Source organism: Ceratina calcarata, unplaced genomic scaffold, assembly GCF_001652005.2.
Source record: "Ceratina calcarata isolate Rehan_Ccalc_2016 unplaced genomic scaffold, ASM165200v1 scaffold97.2, whole genome shotgun sequence".
Taxonomy (NCBI): Eukaryota; Metazoa; Arthropoda; class Insecta; order Hymenoptera; family Apidae; genus Ceratina; species Ceratina calcarata.
Window position 1 is genome coordinate 1569992 of NW_017181113.1, and position 27873 is coordinate 1597864.

The 27873-nt window shown below is 39.4% G+C and overlaps 4 protein-coding genes across 9 annotated transcripts; 2 read left to right on the forward strand and 2 right to left on the reverse strand.

Moving 5' to 3' along the window:
- Window positions 1-1249: 1249 nt before the first annotated feature.
- On the reverse strand, window positions 1250-5365 carry LOC108631924 (dihydrolipoyllysine-residue succinyltransferase component of 2-oxoglutarate dehydrogenase complex, mitochondrial). Its single transcript, XM_018036159.2, has 9 exons — window positions 5148-5365; window positions 4723-4744; window positions 4524-4575; window positions 4365-4435; window positions 4167-4294; window positions 3139-3492; window positions 2742-2917; window positions 2222-2672; window positions 1250-2152 (listed from the first exon to the last, which is right to left on the reverse strand). Exons 1-9 carry the CDS (start codon window positions 5220-5222, stop codon window positions 2018-2020), a joined length of 1464 nt encoding a protein of 487 aa, XP_017891648.1. The 5' UTR covers window positions 5223-5365; the 3' UTR covers window positions 1250-2017.
- Window positions 5366-5821: 456 nt separating this feature from the next.
- LOC108631886 (uncharacterized) lies at window positions 5822-19411 on the forward strand. 5 transcript variants are annotated; one of them, XM_026819214.1, is made up of 10 exons: window positions 5823-6400; window positions 6488-9628; window positions 9752-12070; window positions 12137-15624; window positions 16148-16354; window positions 16432-16551; window positions 16607-16864; window positions 16934-17050; window positions 18095-18166; window positions 18232-18323. In XM_026819214.1, exons 2-10 carry the CDS (start codon window positions 6547-6549, stop codon window positions 18301-18303), a joined length of 9735 nt encoding a protein of 3244 aa, XP_026675015.1. In that variant the 5' UTR covers window positions 5823-6400; window positions 6488-6546; the 3' UTR covers window positions 18304-18323. The 5 variants fall into 5 exon arrangements, with proteins under 5 accessions (XP_017891585.1, XP_026675015.1, XP_026675016.1 ...); XM_026819215.1 differs by having other exon boundaries at window positions 9755-12070; XM_018036099.2 differs by having other exon boundaries at window positions 6488-6748; window positions 6938-12070.
- Window positions 19241-20107, forward strand: LOC108631888 (ADP-ribosylation factor-like protein 16). The gene is made up of 3 exons (XM_018036101.2): window positions 19241-19325; window positions 19468-19713; window positions 19769-20107. Exons 2-3 carry the CDS (start codon window positions 19507-19509, stop codon window positions 20084-20086), a joined length of 525 nt encoding a protein of 174 aa, XP_017891590.1. The 5' UTR covers window positions 19241-19325; window positions 19468-19506; the 3' UTR covers window positions 20087-20107.
- Window positions 20108-20346: 239 nt separating this feature from the next.
- Window positions 20347-27867, reverse strand: pic (DNA damage-binding protein pic). Of its 2 annotated transcripts, XM_018036100.2 has the most exons (5): window positions 27695-27867; window positions 27459-27607; window positions 22981-25706; window positions 22521-22917; window positions 20347-20943 (listed from the first exon to the last, which is right to left on the reverse strand). In XM_018036100.2, exons 1-5 carry the CDS (start codon window positions 27762-27764, stop codon window positions 20857-20859), a joined length of 3429 nt encoding a protein of 1142 aa, XP_017891589.1. In that variant the 5' UTR covers window positions 27765-27867; the 3' UTR covers window positions 20347-20856. The 2 variants fall into 2 exon arrangements, with proteins under 2 accessions (XP_017891589.1, XP_026675017.1); XM_026819216.1 differs by lacking the exons at window positions 27459-27607; window positions 27695-27867 and adding an exon at window positions 26710-26920.
- Between the last annotated feature and the right edge of the window lie 6 nt (window positions 27868-27873).

Below are 27873 nucleotides of genomic sequence, written 5' to 3' on the forward strand. Positions count from 1 at the left end.
AAATTACACTGAACGGCGCAGCAAACGATCAGTCTCATATCGTTCATTAAATGCGTGATATGTGCGTTATAATTTTTTATTTTTGTACCTGTAGTATGTAAAGTATAAGTCAAAATGATAAATAAAAATTCATTGTTATTGCAATCTGTAACTTGGAAAACATTTTCCGTTGTAGTCCCTTCCCTCTGCCCCATTTAATGCGCATACGTCGACTATGTAAATTGTTGAATAAACAAAAAAATGAAGTGAAGCGCCCGGGTTTCGAACACACGGAGCTTCGAAGGCTCCGAGTCTCGAGGAGACCGTGAATTTTAGATTCGCTCGACTCACGCAATCAGCACCGAAAATTCCGACCTTCTTTCCGAAGTTCGAATGTTCGAAGACGGCAGAATTTAAAATTCGCTCGACTGACGCATCAACACGCACACATGCACGCGCCGCGTCACAGTCGTCACACGTCACACGACGCGCCCCACTTGTTTCCGAAGATACCCGAAACCAGCTGCCTGACATAAGGATAAGACTCGTGGTTGTAGGCCAAAGGGTTAAGGAGAAGCTCACTGCGCGCGAAGTTCGAACCACGTACCACGTACACTACACGCGTAATCTTTCCGTATACGCACCGAGGAGATACTTATCTCCTCGGTGCGTATACGTACATGTATCAGGCATTGAGCTACATGTATAAAACAGCTCAACGGCATCAGGTCAACTGAGGTCAACGGCAATATCCAAACTGCAAACTGCATATTAATAATTATATGTAATTGTAATTGTAAATACAATTAGTTAGCTCTACAAAGGAGATGTTCCAAATTTTTATTAGAGACCCCCAAAAGATTGAAAAAATTGGTTTGCTATTTTCGCAATTCCTGCCAATAAAAATTTTTAGCAAATTCTTTTAACCCATTACATAGTAAATTAAGTCTTCTTCTATACCACAGAAAATGATGCTATTTGATCTAACATTAAAAAAGTTATTCCATGTTAAAAGGTATCCGAATACTTTCGTGAGCCACTGCGTATTACATTTCTATTGAATATATATAAATGTTTATGTTAAATTATATACAGAATTTGCGTAACTTTTTTACATGATTTTTTTTTCTTGGTACTTACACTTTCACCATGTAAACGGATTACTGGAATTACCACGAATAAAGAAATTGAATTTTTCCAGGCACGCATCTAGTTTAACGCTGCAGCGTGGTATTTGTGAATGTAATTCAACAATGATAACAACGTTATATAGATTCGTGAAATTTTATTTCAATATTTCGATACATTTATTCTGGCAATAAAGGATCTCCTTCTAGCTTTTCGAATATCGCTTCTTTATGACGTCTCGTTCAAGGCCATTAGAATAAAAATAAATACAATTACAAACGATAAAACGATTCTTACAAATACACGTGGCTAAAAACAACGATGTATAGATGCACCCATAAAGTTTGACTAACAAAAAATGTGTTTATAAAATGATCCGAACACTTTCAACGTCCAGGGGTGCATGAAATAATTTTGAATCAACAACAACCAATTCCGAGGTGCAAACGTCTTTAAACCAAAACATTTAGCATCAAATTTCTGTCCTCCGACTAGTTTAACTTTCGAGCCACAAGTATATATATACTAAAGTATAAGTTCATGCCGATATGAATTCTCCTGGCTTTCGGTTGAAGTTTTAAAAATCTTATAAAACGGCAGGGCGACTGCCGTATCTTATATTATAGAAACATCGATTCGTATTGCTGAATATTGGGACATGAATGAATCGAAATAGTACATATTAACATAGTTATTACGATTAAGTTTTTCAAATAGGAATACTTTGCGTCATCCCGTTCCTGCGACGTTTCATACTTTCCTTTATCACAACGATCGATAAGTGTTTAAGAGCATGCTCGTTTTTAAGTAAAAGCCTCATTGAACAGAATATAATACAACGTGTACAAAATGTTCCGGATGTGATGAGAGGCGTGTTCGAAGCGATCCTGAGTAAAAGTGTTTACGAGGCTTAAAGGCCAGCTAAAATAATTCTGGGATCTTCCACGGCTGCCTTGATCTTTCTTAAGAACATTACAGCTTCGCGTCCGTCGATCAGTCGGTGATCGTATGTTAAAGCCACGTACATCATTGGACGAATTTTTACCTGAAAGCCCATCACCGATTGGAACAGTTCAAACCGAGATAATTACATTAAATTACATCTGACACTTACCTCGCCCTGCACTGCAATGGGCCTGTCGAATACGCCGTGCATTCCAAGAATTGCACTTTGTGGTGGATTAATGATTGGTGTTCCCAACAATGAACCAAAAACGCCACCGTTACTTATCGTGAACGTGCCACCGTCCATATCTTCAACAGATATTTTCCCTTTCCTTGCTTTATCGCCGATCGCTGCCAGAGCGATTTCGATATCCGCGAAATTTTTGTTTTCTACACTGCGGATGACAGGAACGACAAGTCCCTTCGGTGTTGCTACCGCCACGCTAATATCGACATAGTCCCTGTAAACTATGTCATTGCCGTCTATTACAGCATTTACTACCGGTTGATCCTTCAAAGCGTAACTACTCGCTGCAATGAACGGGCTCATAAATCCAAGTTTGATGCCGTACTTCTTTGTGAAACTTTCTTGGTGCATTTTACGGAACTCCATAATACGGCTATAACAAGGTACATGGGATTAAGATCGAGAAAGATTGGAGAACTTCTGAAATTCGTCGGATAATTACCTCATATCGATCTCATTGAACGTGGTCAACATCGCATTCGTATTTTGAGCGTCCTTCAATCGTTCAGCGATACGTATTCGCATTCTGTTCATTTTCACTCGCTGCTCCGTTCTCGTCCCGATTATCTCGCGCGAGTAATCTTCGGGTGGCAGTTGGACTTTTGCGCTTTCGAGCGACTGCAAGTGGTAGTTTTACTTCGTTGAACATTTACGTAAAAAGGAGATATACCTAACAGTCCTTTCACATGGTACTTTTTAAGTTGAAGTTATGATGTATAGTTAAATTTAAGCGATTTTCATTAACATGGTTCATTCAGAGTTCTGGTTTTCAGTATTTGCACAATTTGCTTTCACCGTATGAGAGGAAGATCAGGTGTAATACTTCTTGCCACATTTACCTGGGCGTGTTTGATAGCAGCGACCGGCATAGATGCTGCGGGTGCTTGAGGAGGTGGAGGTCGAGCAGCTGGAGGTGGTACAGCTGCAGCAGGTGGTGGCGGCGGCGGTGGCGGTGGCGGTGGTACAGCTGAGGGAGGAGGAGGAGGAGGTGGCGGTGGTGGCGGCGGTGAGGGTGCAGGTGCCGCTGCACTAGGTGGACTTGGAGCCTTCTCAGCAGGTTTGGCCGGCGGTGCCCCGCCGGCAGCACCGATGTCTATAGTACATAACTTTTGTCCCGGCTTTACCGTATCACCGTCTTTGACAAAAAGTTCTTTTACAACGCCGGCACCTGGCGATGGCACAGGAACTGAAGTCTGCAAAGCGATCATTATAGTTTTCTTGAGGATGGAATCCGTTTTCTTAAGGGGATAGACTCCGAAGCGGTGCAATAAGAACGTCAATTTTACCCGGAAAATTAATCAAATGTATAGAATTTTTAATGTTATAAAAAAGCTTCATAGCACGATTTAAATGGTTTCGAATGGGGAATATCCAATAACAAAAGTTTTTTGTTGACTCATTTGTTTCAATCGTTATCGAGGTCATTGGAATTTTTTATGTAAAACATGAGTAGTTTTTTCTATTGTATCGCTACGCTTTACACGACACAGTAGAAGAGAGGACACATTTTTTACATATAAATATAAATGCTAATGAATTCGAAAAAAGCAAGACGGAAGAAAAATATTTCAATTACAGAATATTCCACATTCGAAACCATTTATATCATGCTATGAATCTTTTTCATAACAAAAAAAGAGGATAGATTTCTAAATATCTAAATCTAATTTTCTCCTTCAGCTGAAACACTATATAAAAAGCTTTTTGGGTCGTCAGGTAACTGTTTGAAAAGAGGAAAGTTAAATCTAGCGTGATTTGGTCAAGATTTAAGGATGTATATGGCTATACAGTCAATACCAAAAGTTTATATACTTCAGAAAAACGCATTTCCTATANATTTTAGCTTTTTAATAGTAATTTAATTTACCTTGTCTGTTTCAATTTCACATAAGACGTCATCTTCCTTCACTTGGTCACCCGCTTTCTTATCCCATCTGACATCCCCTTCACTGACACTTTCCGCAAATGGTGGTACTACAACCTCCTTTATTTCCCCTGTTATGTAAATATATAGATTATGTAAGAATTGTTGATTCCATATGCTCTCAGGCAAAATTCTGCTTACATAGTGAAGATGTTGAATGAATATGTCTAGCCTGATCTGTCCAATGGTGAAATTTCTTATATTTTGTACATCTAGAGACGAATTAAAGCGAAGTATTAAAATTCTTTTGTTAGATCGACGCGGCACTTACATCGTTTAGATGCACCTTTCATAACTTACAATCGAGAGTTCTTGCTGACCACATGTTGCGTGTAGATAAATAGAATGTGCCCTACAAAAATGATTTGATACAATTAGTAGTTTATGTTCATGGTTATTCCCAACGTTGATATGCCTCTCTATAAAGACAATGTTTTTGAGACTTTCAACAGAGCTCACTGCTCCTTTTTATTGTATCAATTTCATTTAGCAGTCTTACCTTGACTAAAAGATTTCACAACCTGAAACCAAGAAATGTTTATATAATTTGATGCACATCGGAAGGGAGGGATATAATGGAATCGAACAGATAAAAATAGGTGTTGCCTATGAAGAACCTTGAGCTTAAACAACACCTGGTTCGATCGCGAAATCTACTTGGTTATCTATGGAGAGAAACTTTTCGTTTGACAGTGATAAACCGTTTCCTAAATCTTCGTTGACAGATTACGGCTGATAGACAGAGGAGATGTAACCGTAAAGTGCCGTGCAAGTAACGCTTATATAATCGTCGCGATAAGTAAGGGCGGTATTTCAGCAACCTTGATAGCAGGTTTTACACGGAAGGGCGTTAGATCCTTCTCAGCCGAAATATGTCACAGACGTTTCGTTAATAGTAAATGAAAATGTTCACGGGAAGCTCACCTTCGTTTGTGATATACTAATTCTTGTTATTACACGAGGCACAAACCGCGAACAGTTGGACAGCATCGCGGCCATCCTCAAACGGAAAATTATAACTTTCGGATGATCGCTCCCGACTCTCCCGACGGTGAGGAATCAGTACGGCCTGATGATACAAAAGTACATTGTATGTACAAACGTGCTTTACGATTCTGGCATCGCTAACACAGACGCATTCGCCGTCGTTTGATTCCTATTGGTCGGCCGTAACGTGTTTACTGTTAAGTACGACAGAATTGCTGATGCTCCTTATACGTACGTATGATGGTGGGGCTGCTGTTTCCTATACCAGATTCGCGACACGAGCAGACACGAGATTTGCCGCTGCTATATCAGGTTCCAAATGATGCAAAAAACTTACTAATCATCAAGTTTAATAAGAACGGGAAACACGTGGGAAAGAATAATTGAGAGAACGGGATTGCAGAAATCACACTTTTTCATTAGCGATTACACAATTATAACGAAATCGTATTTTTTATTCGTCTGAAAGATTAATGTAAAAAAAGAATCTAGCAATTATCATCGAAAATTTGTACAATCGATATAAAGAATGGACATTATGCGTACTTTTAATGTTTTTATTAATTGCTAAATCGTATTATTATTGTTATTATAAATTTTTGCAAAATGATGAATGAAGACGAATCTAACAGGTCAACGAGTTCGTGACCGAACTTTAGTTTTAAATACGGTAAAGATCATAATAGAGATAGAGTATATTGGTATAGCGAGACGCTGTGATTGTGTATATCAAGAACATATTTGTTATAAATACGATTGAGAATAAATTGTCAAAATAACTGATCGAGAAAGTATTTTCAAGTACTGCTAACGCAGTGACAGTGAGACACTCGTTGTTGCATCGATGAAATTTTATCGCCCAACATGGCGATTATATTTTGAATAATACATGTGCTCGTCGCGTTGTTATTATGGTGCCCGCGGCACATAGATCCGACGTCTTTTGTAATAATCTAAAAAGATTCGTGTGCATCGATTGTGATGCGTATCGTTGGTAATAAGAAATTGCCAGAGTGCTAACTGTTTATTGAGATCTGAAAAAGAGCTTCTCTTCCACTCTGCTGTCCTGTATCCGGCTTTCGAGTAATTATTTACGATAAACGGTATTTCAGTCGTAGCAAGTGTGAATACGTCGGGAATGTGCAGCTCCACGGATGTACAAGTTTGCCTTGAATGTCTCTTTTGCCAAAGTGAGTCTCTAAGTCAAAGAATAACCTATGAACTATACGGTATGTTAACGTTTTTACCATTAAGTCAGCATATTATGTGATTACTAGGAGGAGTGCGAGCTTAAATGCGTTGTGATAAAATAAGCAGTTACGATTAACACAGTGTGATGAGCAACAGCAGATATCGTAGGAAAGAATTTGGATCAAGGGGAGCTGGTGTAACCAGACCAAGTAATGACTTTGGTGGATCCAGATTTCATCATCCGAATTTCTTCCACTTTCCACCAAGCTCAGATAAATGGATGGAAATGGCAAACTATCCGCCATGGCAACACAACATGAATTTCCATCACAATCCAATGTACAGAGGTAACAATTTACAGTTCAGACCAAATATCAGAAATAGAGCATTCATTAGCCAAGGAGTAGTAAGATACTCCAGCTCTGGTAGACCAGCAGCCTCCCACTTTCCTATGGGATTTGTAAGACATCCTGCACCCAGAGAATTGTTACCAGTAGAAGAAGAAGTGGAGGATAAACATCAAGTTCCTTTGCCAGGTTCCGAAGAAGAACGTCAACGAAAAATTTCAGAGACAGCTGACAAATTAAAGCAGAAATTATCCACGTCTATGACTGTGGAAGATCTGACACACTTTGGGGAGGAGGAATTGCCTGGTGTTTCGAACAAGACTCCAGAAGAAGGTGAAACACGGAAGAAGGGTATTCCTGAACTTAGGCACGAGCCACCTGAACTTGACTTAACGTTCAACGACCTTAGAGACATAGGCAGGGTTGATAGCAATAATTCCAGACTCGAAGATGTAGATCATGGATCTAACGAGGATATAAATATCGTCGAACAAGAGCCTACAGTTAACGCTACAAGTACAAATAACGTAATTACTATTAAAGATAAAAAAGAATCAGAGCCAACATATAAAGCAAATGATAAAAATCACGAATTACCTGAACCCATCTGTGAAACAGAGAATCTTCAGTTACAAGATAACACTGGAAAGAAGTTGGCATCATTGGCATCAGATTTAAATGAAGCCGATGGAAAGTTGCCAATTGTTTCGAACGACACCGACACAAATTTTATATCTACGAAACCAGTCACTGATTTACTCGCCGAACAATCTTCAGCTGTAAACCTTACAGAAACAAGTGGAAATGATAAAGAAAGAATCCAGAAATCGAAAGAAGATGCGAACAGAAATATTGCAGAAGATATTAATGCAAACATACAACATATTCAGGATGCAGAGATTCCGTCAAACACTATTACCGATTCCGCGACAGCTGTTTGTACGAGTTACAATGAAGTTTATGACGATGCAAGGGGAAATAAAAATGACCATATTTGTAAGCTAACGCCTGTTAGGATCGATACGAGGGCTCACAGTTCTAGCCATCGCTTTCGACAGAACGGGAAACATGGATTTTTTCATGGGACGCAAAGATTTAATCAATTGCCTGGATCAGTGAACGCTCATCTCCCATCGTATTCACACAACGTACCTGTTACAAGCCATAGTACCCAGCAAAAGGCATCAGTGCCATTTCCTTCTAACAGTTACCCTCTTACGTTCGAGCCAAGATCAAATTCAGGGTCTGAGAAATCAAATACCTCGCAGGGTAGCCTGCAGACTGTACAATCGCCGCTTACTTTCGATTTTAGAGAATCTAGGATCCAAAACGTTCCATTGACAGTTAGTGAGCAAGTACCAGAATACAATCCAAAGCAACCGCCACCAATAGTTCATAAAAGAGAGGAAACTTTTCAACCTTCACCGTTCTTGGATCCCCGATTTTCACCTCAAGAATTAACAAGCTACGCTTCTCCGTTAAACCTAATAGAAAATTCGTCCGTGACGAACTTCAACGTAAGTCCAAGTTACACGCAACTACCTCCGATAAACGTGCCGCCACACCAATCGTTCATTTCAATGAATTTTCCACCTGCTTTATCGCAACCGTCGCCGCTTCTCGCGAGCATCGAGGACTCTACTCCACCGCCACCGAAGGCTCCGACAGGAGATAATTTTAATGACCATCGAAATATGGACGACGGAATGCGAGAAGGAATGAAACTAGCAAGACAGATAATGAACATGACGGAAGAGAACAAGAGTGAAAATGTGTCAGTATTTCCTGAAGTACCGTCGGATATTCCTCCGCCAGACAAAACCGCGTGTCATTTTGTACTGGCGAAGGGGAGAGATACGAATATTGCAACGAAACAATACAATAAAAAGTATTCGCATAAAAAAGATAGCCGACACGTAGTTCACAGTACGCACGTTAAAGAGAAAGACGCCAGGACAACTATGAAAGATTATGAAGGTACATTACTGAAAGACCATGGGTCGGAAGTGTTAGACATAAATTCTATAACGTGTAGATTAAAGAGAACCGAAGAGTGGTTGAGGACTCCCATAAATTTTCCCGAGAACCAAATTCACCAAAGCGCATCTCTGAATGTTAATAAACACAGAGTACACTCTAAGGAGAGCCAATCGAGAAAGAGTACTCATTTAGCAGTAAGTAACGAGAAAGCAAGTACGTCTTCTGATTGGATGAGTGATAAAAGAGACTCTGAGAAATCACAGCGCGTTCCGGGCACTGTGTTACCGGGTAACGCAAGCACAGAAAATAATCAAAAGTTGAGAAGAGAAGCCGTAAAAGATAAGGCCCCTACTTCGGAGTCCTCGTGGAAGGCCAAGGTAATCAGTCGTTTTCTGAAGATGAGTAAAAATGACATTTGCAATATGCTGAATAATGCGAGCCTTCGCAAGTTCGACATCGCGATGAAACACTTGGTGAAAGAAAGAAAACCGTGCCTATCTCTGGAGATGAGAAACACGGAAGATGAGAAGATGAAAGAGTACGATCGAGAGGAATTCATGAACCAGTTGAACGCGATGCTAGACTCGGGCGACATCGTAGGTGTCAAGGATTTACCTACAGAGTTCATTCATCATTTGAGCGAGGTGTTGCAACTGGAATCTCTACAGTCCGAAGTTGAACTACCCGAGAAACAAGCCTCGGAGGTTCAATCCTTATCCGAGAATGTAAGGAAAACCGAAATGGAGAACAGAAGCTCGTCGTTGAATAAGATTGAGAGTAAACAGCAGCAGCAACAAGACGAGCCAAAGGTATTGCTTGACGAGACCGAGTTGAATGATATATCGTCAGAAGTTAAAGAAAAAGCGAAGAAGATACAGAGGCCTTCGATTTTTGATAGCGGTAAGAGATCAAACGAAACGCGTACAAGTTCCTCGTTAACGCAACCAGTAACAGAAGCTTTCAAGTATAACACTGCTCTGCCAACTAATAACCCTATAGCTGACATTGATGACATTTTTTTAGCAGGAATCGCGCAGGCGAAGAAGCTAACCGACTCGAGTGCGGGTAGATCGAGAGCGCGGAAATGTTGTTCCGAAGATCGGAACCCGTTCAGACCCGACAAATACGAGTCATGGAGCCGAGAAGAGCGAGAGAACTTAGACGCGTACAGGAATTTGACTAAAGAAGAATGGGAAGCGAGGTACAAGTCGAAGAGCAGCGCGACAGCTTCGTTTACTGTGCAAAAAACTATTTCTACCAGCAGCGAAAATCTAAGAGACAAAAGGAAGGATCACACGCACAAACATTGCTCGTCGGAATCGCCTCTGAGAAGTTCGAGCGCTAGTCCTGTAACTCGTGTATTCAGACCTGTCAGTCGTCCAATCGAAACGGATGAATCGCACAGTGATAGTAGTAATACTTCCAACAGCAGCGATACTTCCAGTACGAGCAGTTCCAGCAGCCACAGCGACAAGCTGGCGGTCTCCCCTAGCGTAACGAAGTGGCTGAAAGTGATCAAGGAGAATGAGAAGATCGCGAAGAAGAAATCTGTTAATGAAGCGTTAAGGGATGTGGTAGTTGCTGAGATAGAGGAGCAACGGAAGGAAAAGAATAAACAGAAATCACGCGAACGCGAGAAGAGGAGAAAACACAGGAAGGAGAGACGAAAGAGGAAAAGGAGAATAAGCTATACAGATTCGTCTGAGTCTAGCAAGAAATTCGAAGAATTTCGATTACTGGCGGACGATAAGGGTAAGAAGGAAGTAAATCAGGAAGATAAGATAAACTCTTTTAAACGTGGTAGCATTGTTCCTGATCCGGCTAAATCGCAAATAGAAAAGCAGCAAGTTCTTAAAGTCGCTTGTATAACGTCGATGTCGGAAACCAAAAATCAATCCGACCAGACTCAAGCTAAGTCTAATACGCAGTTGAAACCAGTGCCAAAACTCATTAAAGTTCAGATCGCGAAGAACAGTGCAGCGGATTCGAACAATGGAAAGATGAAAAGTATTTCGGTTGCGAATAAAGATAAGGAAGTAACGAAGAATTTAGAGCAAATTATCGCACCAGCTTCTGTCTCTTTGAAGCAAGTTAACGTATCTTCGATTGCTACGACGAGTGCTTGTTCAACAGCGAACAAAATTTATAAGAAGATCGATATAAGTGCGTACAAAGAACGAAAGCGTTTGAAAGATCAAACTCAGTTAAAGGAAAACCCGAAAAATACTGCGTCGACGAATCAAAATACTCCTCGTGCCTTGCCTATGAATACATTGGACTCAGATAAATTGAATACAACGAATGAAACGAAAAAACCTGAGGCGGACAACGTGCAATCAAAGGATCAATCGTTAATCGGAGATCAAAATAAAGAAGTTAGCATACGAACTAACTTGAGAGAAGAACGAAAGCCTATTGCGCGAAAAGACAAAAAATCTTTAGTATCTTTGGAATCAAATTCTAATCATAAGAACTTCTCTTCACCCATAGATTTCGATTCAAGCGTGAAGGGAAAGGAATGTCTAAGTGATAAGAAATCATCTTTGCACGGAGTTGCCCTCGAAACCAAAAAACCTTCTGTGCAAAAAGAATTGAAGCCTGTGCTTCAAAAGAAGAAGCAATCGAAGAAGTTAATTTCGCTCTTCGACTCTCCCAAGCATACTCACATTCGGTCGGAGGGTAAAAAGGAGTTGAAATTGAAAGAAATGAAAAACATGAAGAACAAAAAACTGTTGGATTTCGATAACCTTAGGTCTTCGAAGAAGCACAAAAACACATCTAAGAGTAAACAAAAAGTTTCAAATAAGAAAATGGCAGCAAGTGCTTCGAATTCACGATTGAAAATTGAGGATAAAATTGTCCGGGAAGAAATACATTCTGTGATAAAACCAAATCAAGAGTCTGTTGACGGTAATGAAAGATCGACGAATGTTATTAAGACAATTGAAAAAAGCGATCTTTCAAGCCAACAGATTGTAAATCAAACTGATAGCTCGATAAATTCGAAGGACGAGAACGGTAATAAAAAAACAGAAAGTAAAGTTCCCTCTAAAGAGTTACGTCTACGAATTAACGTTGACATCGAAAAGAGTGGCCCTTCGATTAATATAAAAAGTTTGACAAACAATTCTAGTCTCGTTACGGAATCGAAGATATCTGAAATGAACGATGTAAAACAAAACGAGACGTCTAAATCTCTTGAAATCTCAAGAAATTTTAATGTCCATGATAAAATCACGAAAAGCGATTTGACATCTCCAAACAGTCCAAGCGGCCAGTGCAAAAGTTTTCCTGCTATATCTACCGAGAACGATGTTAATACCGCTCAACTTGACAATAAAGGTAAGGAAATTATAAGTTACAATTTCTATCATATATTCAATCGTTTTAATAAGAATTTCAATTCAGATCCCATAAGAAAAACAGATTCTCCGTCCGAGGATGCAGCAGTACAACAGAATGTTATAAACACGAATGATAGAAGCACATGTATATCAGAGATAAAAAAGGACGATGGAACGGATAAACGTGGTAAAACGAGCAGCGAAGAAAATCAACCCGCAGGTGACACAAACGTCTCTGAAAAAGGCAACGAATCTCTTAATGTTTTGCATAAGTATTACAGAATAGTAGATAAAAAATCAACTGAAGTACAGTTAAATGACGTCGACCTTGAAGATTGTAGCGCAAGGGATACCGATTTTTTCATGGATAGATCATCCGACAAAGTGAATCCAGGCGATGTTATATCGACGAACCCCATAAACTTTGAAGAAGTATTCCATAAGAATAACGCCGATAAGGAAGTTCTCACGGAAGGGAAAGAGAAATCTACGTCGCCTAATAAAGAAACGACTATTAAGAAAATTGATTCCCGGCAGAATTCTGAATTTGGAGTCCGACCAAAGCCGAGCAAACTGCTCGAACAAACTGAAACGGAAACTGCTACCATGCCAATCGTTGCATCGGCAATTAAAATGAATGTGAGACTTGAGAAATTCAACAACGGTTTGCTGATTCGGCAAATTCCTACTTTGCACGGGAAAAACGCACCCAATGAATCTAACCAAACGAATGAAGCCACAAGTAAATCGGAACAGGTAAAGGATAAATCGTTGCACAAGATACGGCACAAATCGAAACTGAAGGCTAAGAAGGAAAAACTGAAGCCTCCAAAGGAGACGATAAAGGATGCCATGAAATCGTGTACAGTGGAAGTAGTTAAATATCCGAACGCGCAGGAAGATATTATGGCTAGAATGATTGAGATCGACGTTGAGATTCACAAACTGATGACAGAGAAGATGGCTTTGTACCAGATGCTGACCAAGAATCAGACTTCACTAAGCAACGATAACAATCTGAAGGAGAGCATCGTGATGCAGGAGCAAAAATCGGACGCATCGAAACCTCGAACTTCGATCAAGTTGACATCGCCATTGACTCGGGAGAAAACTAAGACTAATGAAACTTCCGCGATCGTGGAGAGTTCATCCGTGATAGAAACCAGTATTAACGTAGGGGAACCGAGTACGTCCAAAGCGGAGAATAATAACTGTTATGTTCCAGCTTGTACTTCCGATGATGGCAAGAGCTCGTTGGTTTCTAAGAAGAAGAAGAAGAAAAAGAAACATGAAGTACGTAGACTCGTACCTTCTGCATTCCCAAAAATCGTACTCGCAGAGAAGAACCGGGCCGACGTAAATGAAGCAGAAGAAACGGACTCAGTGTATACGGATCTCGATACGAAAGTAGTGAAAGACTCTAGTCAAGTCTCTGTTGCAACTAATGCAACTGAGTTGCGAGTAGTTATTGATAAAATATCTACGCAGACTGATAACCAAGATCTAGTTAGTGGCGATAAACCAGAAGCGGCCAACCATCTGGTCGTTAAGCCAATCGAGGAAATCGCCGAAGAAAAATTAGTAGATATCGATAATCGTCCGATAAGAGATAACGAAGAAAGAGCGGCGAGTTTGAAAAGCACAGATACAAATTGCTCGGAGATTAGAGCGTCGATATACTCGGATGACAGTACTTTGGATGCTCTTCCTCAGCATGCAGGTAGAACGAAGGAACAAAAGAATCCGAGCGTCGGTCTCGCTCTCCTGGAGGAGACGTACAAGAAGGAGATCGCTAAAGCGCGGAGCATAAAAAGAGACGCGATACGAAAGAGAAAAAAAGAGCTGCGCTACGAGTTGCCGAAGACTGTTTTGACCGCGGAGGAGGAGGATCTACCGCTTTCCACGCTGTACATTAAAAGGAGAAAAAGTAAAAAACGGAAGTTGCCAGATTCTGTGGTGAATCAAACGGACGACGATGTGTTAAAGAAAATGGACGACGTAATAAACGCAGTAGCAGAGAACAAGACGGAAAAGCTTTACACGGAAGGAGAACCGACTGAAGGAACTGCATCCATCGTTTCTGAAAAGAAGGTTGAATCCAAACAGAATGAAGAGGAACAAACGTTAAGGAACGGAGAAGAACCTTGTGATGGATCGCCCAACAAGACTGCGAGTTTTAATGCACATGAATTGTTAGGCAATAAACATCTTCAGGGGGACACGGAGGTCAGTAGATCGTCTGAAGCTTCTGACAAGAATCCCGACAAAATTGAATCCACTGCTCCGCAGATTTTAAAGAACGAAAACGTGGAAACTACGGAGCTGACAAAGAACACTGAATCTCGCCATAAAACGAATAAAGATGATAAGAATATTCATAGTTCTACCAATGCATTGAATAATGCAGAAATTAACGAAGAAAATCGTAAGCCTGATGAAGAAGCTATCAACAACATCGAAAAAGTTTACGAGTATTCAACTGCATTGGACGACAGTGAAAATATAATCGTCATAAGTGACACTGGTGAAAAAGACTCTAAAGTAACGCATGAACGAAAATCAAACGAGAAAGATAATATAGATAACGTTACTCTACAATCTAATTGCAAGACCAAGAACGATCACTTTATAAGTCTTAGAAACTATAAAGAATCGCATAAAGCAAGAGAAATCGTGAAAGATCTGAGCGGAGAGAACGGTAATCATGATTATACATCATCTGTTATCAAGAATACGGAGACGTTGAAAATTGACGAAGACCTCGATAAGAAATTGAATAAACGCAAGAGAGAAAATACTAAGGATACTGCTCGGCGAAAATCAAAGTACGAAGAACCGGTGAAGAAACGTACGAAGTCGGAGACATCCGCGACTTATGAGCCGGAAGAACGGTGTAAGTCTTCCAGGACTCAAGATGTGTCACCCGCGTTGTTGCAGTGCGAAGAGAGTCGCGGTCAGAAGAAAAAGCGAAACACCAACTCCGAAACAGACGCCTCTTACTCCGATAACGAATGCTCGAAGGCAATTAGAAAGCAGAAGTTACATACAATATCCGAAATGATGAACTGCGTGGTAAAAGTGGTAGATTGTAAACGCGCAGCCTCGAATTTGAATGTAAATCCTAACGTATCGCAAAGTTATCGAATTTCCAGAATTAATACTCAGTCCCAATACCATCCTACCCTTACCCAAATAGATTCTTTGATAAGTTCCCAGAAAGAATCTCCGCAGAGTCAGACTTCGAAGACGATAAAGCGATCGGACGATCAAACGAATTTCGCTCGAGTTAAGAGGCCCAAATCTGCCAAGATAGATACGAGCGATGAAGAAAAATGTGCGGAACCGGTCGAAGTTATGCCGGTCTTGACGAAGGAGCAGATCAAGAACAATGAGAGCTCCGATGTCGTGGTTGAGGATGAGAAAGCAATTGCCAAAAATCAGCAGCCCAGTGAAAATCCTCCGCCTACATTGACTGTGATAGATACTACGGCTGACGAGGAATTACCGAGAATACAGTACACGGTTCATAATGGTCCTATTTTAGATATTAAGGTAAAGACATATAAAATTGGATGGAGAAAGTCCAAAAGAACATGCGTTAAAACATACATATAAAGTATTCGTTTATTTTCATTATAACACTTTATAGTATTATTTTTTATTCTCATCGTAACAATTTAAGTTTTATTTTCATTATAACATTTCATAGTATTTCATTTGTTATCGTTTTCGATTTGACATTTCATTTCGTTCTAACAGTTCCTTTTATAGTTTTATTTCCATTATGAACGTTAATAGTTTTTGTTATGTTTCGTTGCACAAAAGATGATAGGCAACTACTGTTGTAAGCCGTAATGCATCTTACATAGAGAAATATGTATGCTACAGACAGACAATGAAATCTTTTTTTACGCACACTTATTGCTTGTTATTATTTCATTTTCTCTCCTTGCATCACCGTGGTTTGCTTTTCATTTTTGTTTGAAATCATTTCAGTCTAGATTGGATCGTCTGTGCTTGAAGTAGAATCATCCGATTTAACAATAGTAATCGTAAAAAGTAGTGTATGCCCTAGGTTTTCGGGGATTCGTTTCTAGCTGCGAGCGAAGACGGTAGAATATACAGGTACAATCAATCGTCTAATGGACTATTAAACATATATAAAGGGCACGTAGCAGCTGTTACTTGTTTACACATGTGCAACGCGAGCTATACAGATATCAGCAAAGAGTGGATCTTTTCCGGTTCACTGGATGGAACCTTACGGTGCTACAATGTCATGGTAAGTATCAGGTACTTCATTTTGATGTAAGCCATCACATATGTGTGTATCTACATCTGTCAAACGAATCTCGCTAGACTGGGATACAAGCGAGAGATACGGCGAATGTGGGTAGTCCGATACAATGTATGGACGAGGCTTGGGGAATAATCTTCGTCGGAACTAAATCCGGTCACGTCTCGCGTTACCACATAAAGGTTTGTTAAACCACGGAACGATTAACGCAATGAAGCGACGTGCAAAAACTTTCAGTCAGGTACTATCAAAGAAGACAGTATTCAGTTCTCGGATAAATCCGTGCTGGCTTTGAAAGCAACCAACGAAGGTCCACGAAGAGTTCTAATCGTCGCTTCGCGTAGCCAGCCGATAACGATTAGGGACGCTCAAAACGGTCTGTTTCTTCGCACGATCTGCGGCCAAAGGAGTTATACGGTGTACAGTCTGATGCGTGATCACAATCTGATTTATTGCGGGACCAGTAGTACTTCGATACCGGTCTTCGATTTCACGGTTCGTACTCTGCTAAACCATACTAGGATGCTTTCTTTATCAACGATGACGATAACAACGTGTTTATAGAATGGAGAACAGACGATGCAATACGATGCCGGCGTGGGTATAGTATGTATGCGGTTGTACAAAAGCTTGTTGTTCGCCGGCTGTTACGACGGGAACATTTACGTGTTCGATACCAAGGTACTTATATATGCGGGCAGCGTATCAGGGCATGAACAAATTGGCGGGCAATCTTGTACACGTTTACTTGTACTACTTACTATCTAGTTGAAGGAGTGTCATGTATGTGACGGAAAGCAAAAATTAATTTTATAGCTTTCACTGATTCTTATTTTACCGTTTGAATGCTAAAGAGCTCAGTAGCACTCTTCTTGTGTTGTGCCCAAAATGCGGAGACCGCGATAGCACTCCTGTTTATCAATTTTGTATTCGTTGAAGCTGATTGCATTTGCGGAACGTACGATTTCTACTTACTTTAATAATATAATATTTCAAAATGCTTTTTACTTGTGATAGCTGTTTTAAATAATGATAGGATCAATGCATAAATATGTTTGTGATGATAAAATGCATAGCAATGTTCATGAAAATGATAGTGAATGTGGTACTGTTGTTATCGAGCTATAAGTAAGATCAGTAATGACGAAATCAAAAGAAATTTAAGCGAAAAATGCTACTTCCTATTTTCTTTATAATAATGCAATATTTGTGATGTAATTAGTTGATTAATCTTATTAATTTTTTCCGTACACGCACAATCGGTTCCGCATTTTTAGTATATATCCAAAAAACTTGTTCAATACTCAAATGGTTAATACAGAGTTGCGTCGCACTAATTTAATTACCAATGAAAAGGTAATTCACAGAAAAAAGTCGTCTTGCCACGACTGTAACTGATATACTTTATGATACATTTTGATTTTAACAATTGAAAATAAAAAGTAAAACTTCGGATCCTTGTCAAGTTGATAATTTTTTAATAAGGATATGTTTTCAAAATCGCGTCTTATGAACTTTTTTGTGATCAATTTCCGTATACACTTGCTACGGGATAATTCCTTCTGAGCATTTAGCTTATATTATCTCAACCACAAGTGTCTTTCCTCCACTCCGCTGTACTGAATACTACCAACAGTGCCTGCCGTTGCTCGCCAGAAGGCTTGATGAACAGCTTTGACCTAACGTTAGAATGATGAAACTTATACATTCTTCATTAAATTTTAGGAATATCGACTTGTATGCAGTATACCTGGACCCGGGAATATGTTATTGAGCATGGAAGTCGTGGACAATAAGGTATCTAAAGCATCCTCTGTCGCATTCGAATATTCTATCAGATTATATAAAGCAGCTTTTCACAGATCATAGCTGGCAGCAAAGATAAACGTCTACAATCGTGGCAGATGCCTTACCAAGTACGATCTTGTATATAAACGAGCCAAATTCGAACTGGTAAATATTAGTCTAGTCGTAATACTTATAAGAGAGAAAGGAAGAAGAATTAATTTCGTGGTACAATTGGTCTATACGGAATTAATTGCACAGATTCAAAAGGCTTACTCTGTATATAATCGTATTTATCGGATGTTATACTATAAATATATTTGTACAGAAAGCTAGATAAAGAAATTATCGAGATGATGGCGAGGAGTATAGTGGAGTCCGGTTCCATTTCGTTGACTTGCGCTACCGAGGGCGAAACCTCTTGTGCCTTGTGCGCGTCGGCAAATGGCATTACATTTTCGTATTTTTCAATTGAAAAAGGAAGAACATGGAACGTACGAAAACGTAATTATTAAAGAGTACGCACCTTTCACCGTTCATATTTTTCGAGTTCTCTTTTGTACCTGTATATCGTGCGTTATCTCAATATCAGTCAACGCGATAAGTATAAATGTTCGAATATTAGTTGAGTTGCTTCGTATTGAATTTACGAGTGGCTAACAATATCTGATAAATGCTAAAAATGATATGACTCTTACTTAACTTCTTGTTCTGTTAACATGCATTTTTTTATACGATTAGTTTATATCGTTCTTTTATGTTACACTTGTTTTACGGTGATTAAAATATGGGAGAAATGTGTTCTTGCCGATGTTACTATATAAATAATAACGAATAAAAGACGTGTGACTGAACTGTGTAAATGTTGAATGTATAATTTTCGAAGAAATTATACAATGGCTCGATGGTTACGTTACTTCATTAGATATACATGACGCTTATGAAACTGATAATAACAATTGTTTGTAAGCACTTGAACGTGAAAATTCTACGTCGTACGGTATAAGTTCGTGCATTCAGTATTTGTTACGTGCAATGATGAAATCTTAAACTGCTCATTTGAATAGGTCGTGTATTTCATTTTTATGAACAGATGTTCTATGTGAGCTAGCGATATTGTCTATGTAATCTCAAAGTTTGTTATTTTGAATAAGGGCACGAAAATTAAGAGGTATGTAACGCGACACCTGATGAACTTCTTGTATTGACTGTTAACATTTTTTAATTATACTAAGAAAAAAGTATTCTTCTTATTAATCCTCGTTTCAATAACTCTGGCCTAGAAACATGTCTGTTAAATCAATATGCTGTAGGATACCAAGTAGGAAGTTAAGACAATTATAACAGACGAGATGTGTCTCTGTCTCGGTCCTATTAAATCTGGCAAAACGTTTCTGATGAAACGATTGCAAGGCGACGTGATAGACGACGCGGTCAACACCGTTCCCACGAACGGTATAAATCATTTCACGATTAAGGATAGCACCGGTAAATTTGACACGATCGTGAGAGATATTGGTGGTAGCATGGCACCCATTTGGAAACATTATTTCGACCGGGTAAAGTGTTTCCGAAAATTTTAAAAAGAATGTCGGATATATCATTTTCTTATAGGTAGGGAAAATAATTTATGTGGTGGACGCGAGCAATCTCTGTCAAATAAGCGCGGCGGGAGTGTTACTTTACTCGCTGCTAGTGGAACCTAGATTGCGGGCCATCAAAATCGCGTTAACGTTGAATAAGATGGACCTCTCTTATCGTCAAATGCGGAACGAAGCCCTGCTAATTCTTCAATACTCGCGGCTGCAAAAGGAGGCCACGCAAACTCTAACTATATTCGAGACTAGCGGAATGACTGGGGAGGGTGTCGAAAAATTAAGGAACTGGTTATTCGATCCGGCCACTTTAAAATCTGCAACTGCGAACAAGTAAAATGAACGTGGACGCGATTTGGAATTATATTTCTTTTATGTGATATTTCTTTTATTTACACTGTTACAAAGATATGAGGTTCCTATTTAACGGATTATAATTATTTCTTAAGAAAATTGATTTACCTTTGTAGGTCGACCGGAGTTTAATTTCTTTTAAGAAATTTTAAAGAATTACAAAATTGTCGATTAAGAAGTTCCTGAACTTATTTAAAACGAGCACGATAACGCGAGGATAGGAAACAAGGAAAAAGAACAACGTGTAAAGAATACCGTAATCTATGTAATATTATAAAGGTACGAATGCGAATACATTTTCGTTTTATATGAACAGTGTATTCTTAAAATAAGTTCAACAACTTTCTTACCAATTTCGTATGTACGATTCGAGCAAACTTGCGCGCATGCAAGAATGCGTGATGAGCCATTATAATCGATAATCGAGGATTTATATACGAGAGCACGATGCGCGCATTTAATATCATATTTTTCGCACGAAATAAGGAGAAAATTACAATTCTGTAAAAGTTAATTAAAAAAATAGCAACGTGACGGGTCCAACTAAGAGATAAGGAAACAGTTCCACGTAAAACGAAAGGAGAAATAAAAAGGGAACTAAACATTTCTGGTCTCTCATAGTAACGATAAATAGATAAATGTATGTACATATTGTTTCTTAGCATGTTTTTTAAACATCCAAAACTTTCGATCTGTTTGCCTGGGAGCTGCGCGAAATAAAACAAACTATACCTATCGACCAAAAGACTAAGCCTAATGTATTCGTGTAAGGTCTTCCACTACTTTTACAAGATCATCCACCGTTGCCTCTCTCTTCGTACTGGTGGCGGGATCATCAATCTGGAAAAAGACAAATTGATGAGAGAAACGCTGCTTACTCGCATAAGGAAAATAATTTTGTAGTATATTCGACGAGCCACACTAAAGCTGAACTAGTGCGCACTGAATGAAGGACTGAGAAATTTTTTAATGCCACGTATTCGATTTATGTTCTCTTTCTCAATATAGTGCAATCGACGTATTCGGCTATGTTGCACTATTAATATTCAATTTTTGCACCGCGTTCGACAAATAAACACTGCCCTGGTACAGTGCAGAATCCGCATTCGGATAAGTGAGCTGAACTAAATAAATGCATAATTTATTGCATTGACACTTTGGCAGTGCAGTTTAATGGCACCCGTATCGAAGAATTTTGCACGCGTGCATAAATATTTTTATCAGGACATTTCGATTCTAATCAGAATACAATATTAATATACTATACTGAAATACTGTGAATAATCCTAGTAAATCTGTGTGACAAAATTGAAACACACAAGTCATACAAGATAAACTACAGAATGATTCTAGACCCACGATCTGGTAAACATTGAACTGAGGAAGGTGCCACAAAATTGACCTTCACAGGGTGTCTCAGAGTATCCGTCCGAGTATGATAGAGAGTGGTTTTTATTGAAAACTAAAAAAATTTTATGAACCATTTCGATTATGCTCTATCGAATGGTGGTAGTTACAATTTCCGGTACTAACCGGAAATAAGATTTTCAGACCGGAAGTGGCTCTTTTTATTTAAGAGACCTGGTATTTTTTTATTGTATATTCGGACTGTACGCAAAAGAATATAAAAATTTCGCTTTTCTCGAGAATACCTCCATTGGACGGAAAATGATTTCTAATCTATGAATTTACATTTCTCAAGTTAAAGATGTAATTTTTAATAACGAATTTGCACGAGTTACAGAACAGACATTAAAGAACAATTACCAAAGATCCGATGTTTACCGAATTAATAAACAAATTAACAGAAATCAACAATGGAAATAAACAAAAGAATAACAAGGATTAATTCTGAAAATAAACAGATACCTAATATTGACTCATTTGGCATCAATATTGACTAATAACTTGAAAAATAAGTTTGAAAAAAAAAGAATGTTTGACGTTGGTGTTCAAAGCCACCATTCTGCGAATTTACTTCTATTAATCTGTTTATTAATTTATTTAGGGGAAGGTATTGTTCTTTAAATATACATATATAACTAGTAGGAAAATCTTAAGGTCTGATTCTATTGAAATCGAAAAACAGCAGAAATCAAGAATAAAAAATGTCCATCCGAGACTCTATTTTTTTAGTTATTAGAGATTAAAAATTGCACCTAATGACAAGCAAACCTACCTAGTCAACGTACGTCTAGAATTCTGAATGCTGATATACGTTCTAACGATTACCGTTGCATTACGCACATACTTCAAATTTGTAACGTAGGCTTATTAGGATTATCCGTACTATTTTAATGTACCAATTCCATACTCCAGTAGAATCAATCGCACTAGGGTCGTACGTAATCGGTGCTACGTCGCACTGGTGCCGTTTTGGAACAGCAACAGTGCGTGCTGTATAGAACATTACTTACCAAGAGACCACTCGCAACTTCTGCCATCTTATCAGGGCTCAGATCAAGGAAGCTCTCAATTAAATCGCCGTCTATGAAGCCTTCGCATCTTTCGATCTTCAATTCGGTGTTGAAACTTCTCCAGAAATTGTGTTCTATCTTGCCGACGCTCTTTATTATGGTCGTCAATTTTTCCTCGAGATTTTTTAGGAACTCGTAAAATGTGAAGGGAATTTGTGTAACGAGACCTATCGCACCGCTGACGGTTCCAAACAATACGCAGCCTTGGGTGGGTGTACTCGATTCACCCAAATTTTGCATTACCAAAGATCCGTGCCGGAAAACATTAACCATATCGCCTAAATGAAACTGTCCAACCTCCTGCATCTGTTGCCTCTCGTCTTCGGAAGTAGCCGCGCTGGAATTTGCATTCGTTAAATTCTATTTAAACAAAAATCTGTCGAAGCAAAAGAAGTCTCACCTGTCCTTCTGACAAACGAACATATTGAAGCAGTTCTCGGCACCGAGGAAAGTATCATCGTCTAAGATTTCTATGGCAGTCATCCAATTCGGATTGTAATCCCTCGCTATCTCTTCGAAACAACCTTCCATCGTCTTGTATTGCAACAACGTGAGGGATCTCATAAGATCGCCGACTAAAATGAAGTCTCCCTTCGTTTTTAAATAAAGAGCTATGATATTATTAAAGTGACTGCATTCGAGTCGCAGTTCTTTCTCCGCGGTCCACTCAAACAGGCGAACGGTGCTGTTAATACTGGCGAGTAGTTTCCCGTTGAACTCTGTTAAAGAATAACACGATCCCTTGATCTCTTTCTCGGCTACTTGCGTCAGCTTCCCATCGCTCCACTGGTACAAAAGTATTCTACCCATCTTTGGCTCCGTTTCGTCCGGATGGATGAGCGCGGTTCCAACTACGTAATACGAAGTCGGATCTTCTCCCAGTTTCGTTGAAATCAACGAAAGCGCATATTCGGTGGGCATCAGCATGTGGGCATGCAAAACCTCAAAAGTGTGTTGGTCGATGATGAGCAAGTTATGCACTTCGATTTCCTGACTGACGTCGCTGGCTGTGTGTCCCGTGGGTTTATTGTACGATGCGATGTGACTGCTGCTAGAAGACGAAGCCGCTTGGGTGGACGCAGAATGCCTTACGATGCTAACACCGCTTGTATCCTGTATATCAATGCGCATCGTTATCACGCCGAACGTTTGAGAACTCTCTTGATAAGCAATCCGCCTGGGCGATTCCCCGAGAGGGACGGTGCGAATGTGTAACTTCTGTATTTCGTCGATCGTGCCAATCGTCACGGTGCTGTCCGTTGCCAGTGCCAAGCTATCAGAATACGCTTCAGCGTTTAAGGAGCACATATGATTAACTTCCTTCAAGTTCACATTGCTGAATACCAGTTTGTGATTCGACGAATAGATCACGGTGGGCCTGTCGGAGCACGCGAAGACGTTCGAGGTCGACAACGATCTGAACGTTCTCAGAATCGTCGGTTGCGTACCCAACGTGACTTTCTTTTTGTCAGAAAGCATGCCATTCTGTCTGTGCAGAGTAAAGTAATACATGGTTCCGTCACCGAGAGCGCAGAGCAGATATGTGTTGCTCTCGAAACAAGTCATCAGAATGGATCTAGGTATAATATCGCCGCCGAGCATCTCCTTATTGATCTCCTTCAACGTGGGTAAATGTAGAATGCGGACTGATATGTCTGTCCACAAGCCGACAGCGGCGATTGTTGCCTCCGTGTTACCGTCCAACAGGGATATATCCAAACAAGCGGCCTCATGTTCCAACGTGACGAAACCCTTCGGCAAAATCTGCCCGGAAGAGATTTCCACGTAAAACAGATCGTTCCCAGTGGCGCAGAGCACCTGCGTGCCGTTGCATGCGACCACGCTGATCGTCCTCTTGTTCTCCGGTTCCCATTCAGAGACGACGGCTTTAGTTTTGTGGGAGATCAATCTAACGGACGTCGGCGTGATTTGAATAAACAGATCGCTCGTAACATTGCCGGTGTGGAAGGTTTGTTCGTCCGCGACGAAACCTGGGATCTCCGTCTCCTCGACTTCCTCCCCGTTCAACTTTAAAATCCTAGTTTGCCCAACGAACGATAAGACCAGCATGTTGTCAAAGTTACCACCACCGACCTTTAATGCCCACATGCCTTTAATGCCCGGCAGATCTATGTTCGCATGTTCTTCGATGCCTATCCCGTTTCTGATAATTCTAAGTGAACCTTCCTTGAAGGCTCCGGAACAGGTAACCATTTGTCCTTGGCCCTGCCTCTCGAGATCGACCACCGCCATATCAACGATCGGCGCTAAATTCGTAAAAGTTTCCATCGCGATGCAATACGATCCATGTTCATCGACTTTCGTACTTAGTCTAATTAATTGCGAGTCTCCTAATCTGCTTCCAACGAATATCACTCCGTTGTCCAAATACGTGATACACTCTGGTATGCTGATCTCACCTAACAGTTCTACCTTCAGATCTTTCACTCCCAGTGTACCGTCCGGTTTCTTGTCCTGCTCTAAGAACAGCATGAACAAGTGTCCTGCCATGTCTCCCAGTAAATACCGGAGACCTTGAGTATCAACTTGAGCGTAGCACGTAATCGTACTCTGTTTAATGATCGGAGGTACAACGGCGGTGTATCCGGTTCCATCGTGATACAATATACTTTCTTGCCCAATTATTATCGCGCCGCACATAGGAGGGGGTACAGGAATAACTATCATAGCCTCTCGCTCCACATTTTCCTGCTTCCAAGGCATTTTAACGAATTCCCTGTCCCTTAAAGAAATCTCGTGCGTTCTAACGTGTCGCCCATTGATGTCTTGGTGGATGAGGATTAAAGTAGGATTGGCACATCCGTGAAGGAAATTCACATCCTGTACTTGTTGCTCGTCCATACGTATAGACGATGCTTTCAATTCTGGATTGTCTTTCTCCAAAGGAATGATCTTGAAAAGACCGTCGTATAATCTGAGACCGATCACTCGTGCTTTGGGATCGATCACAGCTTTGATACCGGTCTCAGAAGCTTTCCCAATACGATCTGCTACATTTCCATGGGCTTTTGTTATAATCTCTATATCTTCTCCTTCTCCAATGCATTCCAATATCATAGCATTGTAGCGTGTGGTCAAAAGGAACAGCAAATCCTTTTTCTCGTGCTGTAGAAATATCAAAATTCATTTACTGCTACAAGTATTTATGTATTGGGTTGTCCGGAAAGTTCGTTCCGGTTGTTATAGAAAATATAAAGGCAGCGCATTTAAATTTTGACATACGTTTACTGATCTATGAAATTATGTAGAGTGTTACTTTTAATGCGACGCACGACTTTTCACCTACTTGCAGCCATGCGACAAAAAAGAGATAAGAACATAAGTTGCAGGGTACGAAGCATACAATTGCTGTCAACAAAAAATTTCTAACTGTTTGTTCTCACGGCGAAATCGAGGTCATCTTCAGTTTTACAAACAGTAACACCTATTTTTTGTTACTACACTTAGGAGATATGGAGACGAATTCAGAACACATGTGGAATTATATTTTTACTAATATATTACTCGATTTACAGTAGTGGAAATGTGAAACATTTAATTCTTCATCGTATTTGACTTTAATACAGTATAAACATTATTTGAGGCCGAAGAGACTACCGATTGTAAACACGCGACTAGAACATAAGACGCACTTTATTTAATTACATATTCAAAATCCATTCCACCTTTCGCTATGTAATGTTCTGCTCTTCTACAGAAGTCTGAATGTGAGCTGCGATCAAACTTAGTAATGATCCATGCAATAAACTGTAAACATCATTCTGCGTCTGTAGCACGTAAATGTTGAACTGCAGCAAACTTAAAGGGATGATATTTGAAAGGGATAATACTCGAAGTTTTATGAACATTTAACATATTTAACACGCTTCGATGTCAAATAACGTTTACGTTATTTTAAAATCAAATACGATGAAAAGCTAAATATTCCATATTGCCACTATTCGTAAATCGAGTAATATATTAATAAAAATATCATTTAATATGCGTTTTGATTACTGTTATTATTTGGTATTTGGTTCCACACCCTTTTTCTATTTTTCATGTAGAGGTTCAATCCCTAAGAATAGCGAAAAGTATGCGTTTGCATCATTCGATTCTACGTACTTACTTCTCAGAGACTCAAGACAAAATTCGTTTAATGTTTACTTTAAGGAACATTGCAGGGCACTCCGGTCTTTATTTAACTCAGGACCATCACTCTTTGGAATAATAATAATTGCTTAAACTTGAAAATGTAGTAACTACCATTTTTGTTTCACTTTGTAACATTTACTTTATGAAATATCCGCATAATCTCACTGAATAAAGACTTTTTCTAAAAATGCCGAAAATATCATCTTTTAGAATACGTATAATATACATATAATTCATTTTTAACCATTTTGATATACACGGACCTGTTATAATCCATCTATTAAAAATTAAACTTTCTGGACAACCCAATACATTATTAATCTGCACGTACAAATTAAAAGTGATTAATTTCCAGTACATGTACATATTGTAATGTACTTTTTAATAGAACTAATATTCTATTAGATTGTAAGCATAACTCATTTGATTTTGGCTATATATGAACACAGAGAAATACAAGCAATGTTAAGTCAAAACGAGTTAGACTACGGTTATAATCAATGCACATTCATACAAATTGGCGTTCTAATCACTAAAGTAGTTCAAGATTACAATACACGCACTCATAAAAGATGCATATTTAATTAGATGGATATATCAAGAGAATTCATCTAAATACGCACTGAACAGAGGTTGTAGACTAAGTTTGATTTAAGAATGACACAAATATAAATGGACAATCTATGAAAGCGATGATACAAGGATATACCAGTATAACCTTACCGGTGGTCGAAAAAGTTTAACGACTGAAATCTTGCCATATATTCCGACTTCTTTCAGTGGTCTTAAACCCTCCGGGGTAACGATATATATTTCTAGCCGAACATTCTTTGCTAATATCAGGTTCAAATCCGTAGGCGATGTAAAATTACCTTGGCACGTAACAGACAAAGGTATATATGAATTGTTTATCTACGGTTTTCATACAATCGTTTTGTGAAAATCGCTACGAAACTTACCGGTCACGCAAGCGGTGACAGCCGTGGGCTTGTGTGCCGTTACCACATAATGATGAGACATTGCTTTCATAATAATTTGTCCGGCAACGACTTCCTCTAAAGCCTCGTCAAACTTGGAGCGCCCAACGTATACGTACAGCGTGTACGTGCGACCGCTGCGACTATAAGCTAACTTTGCG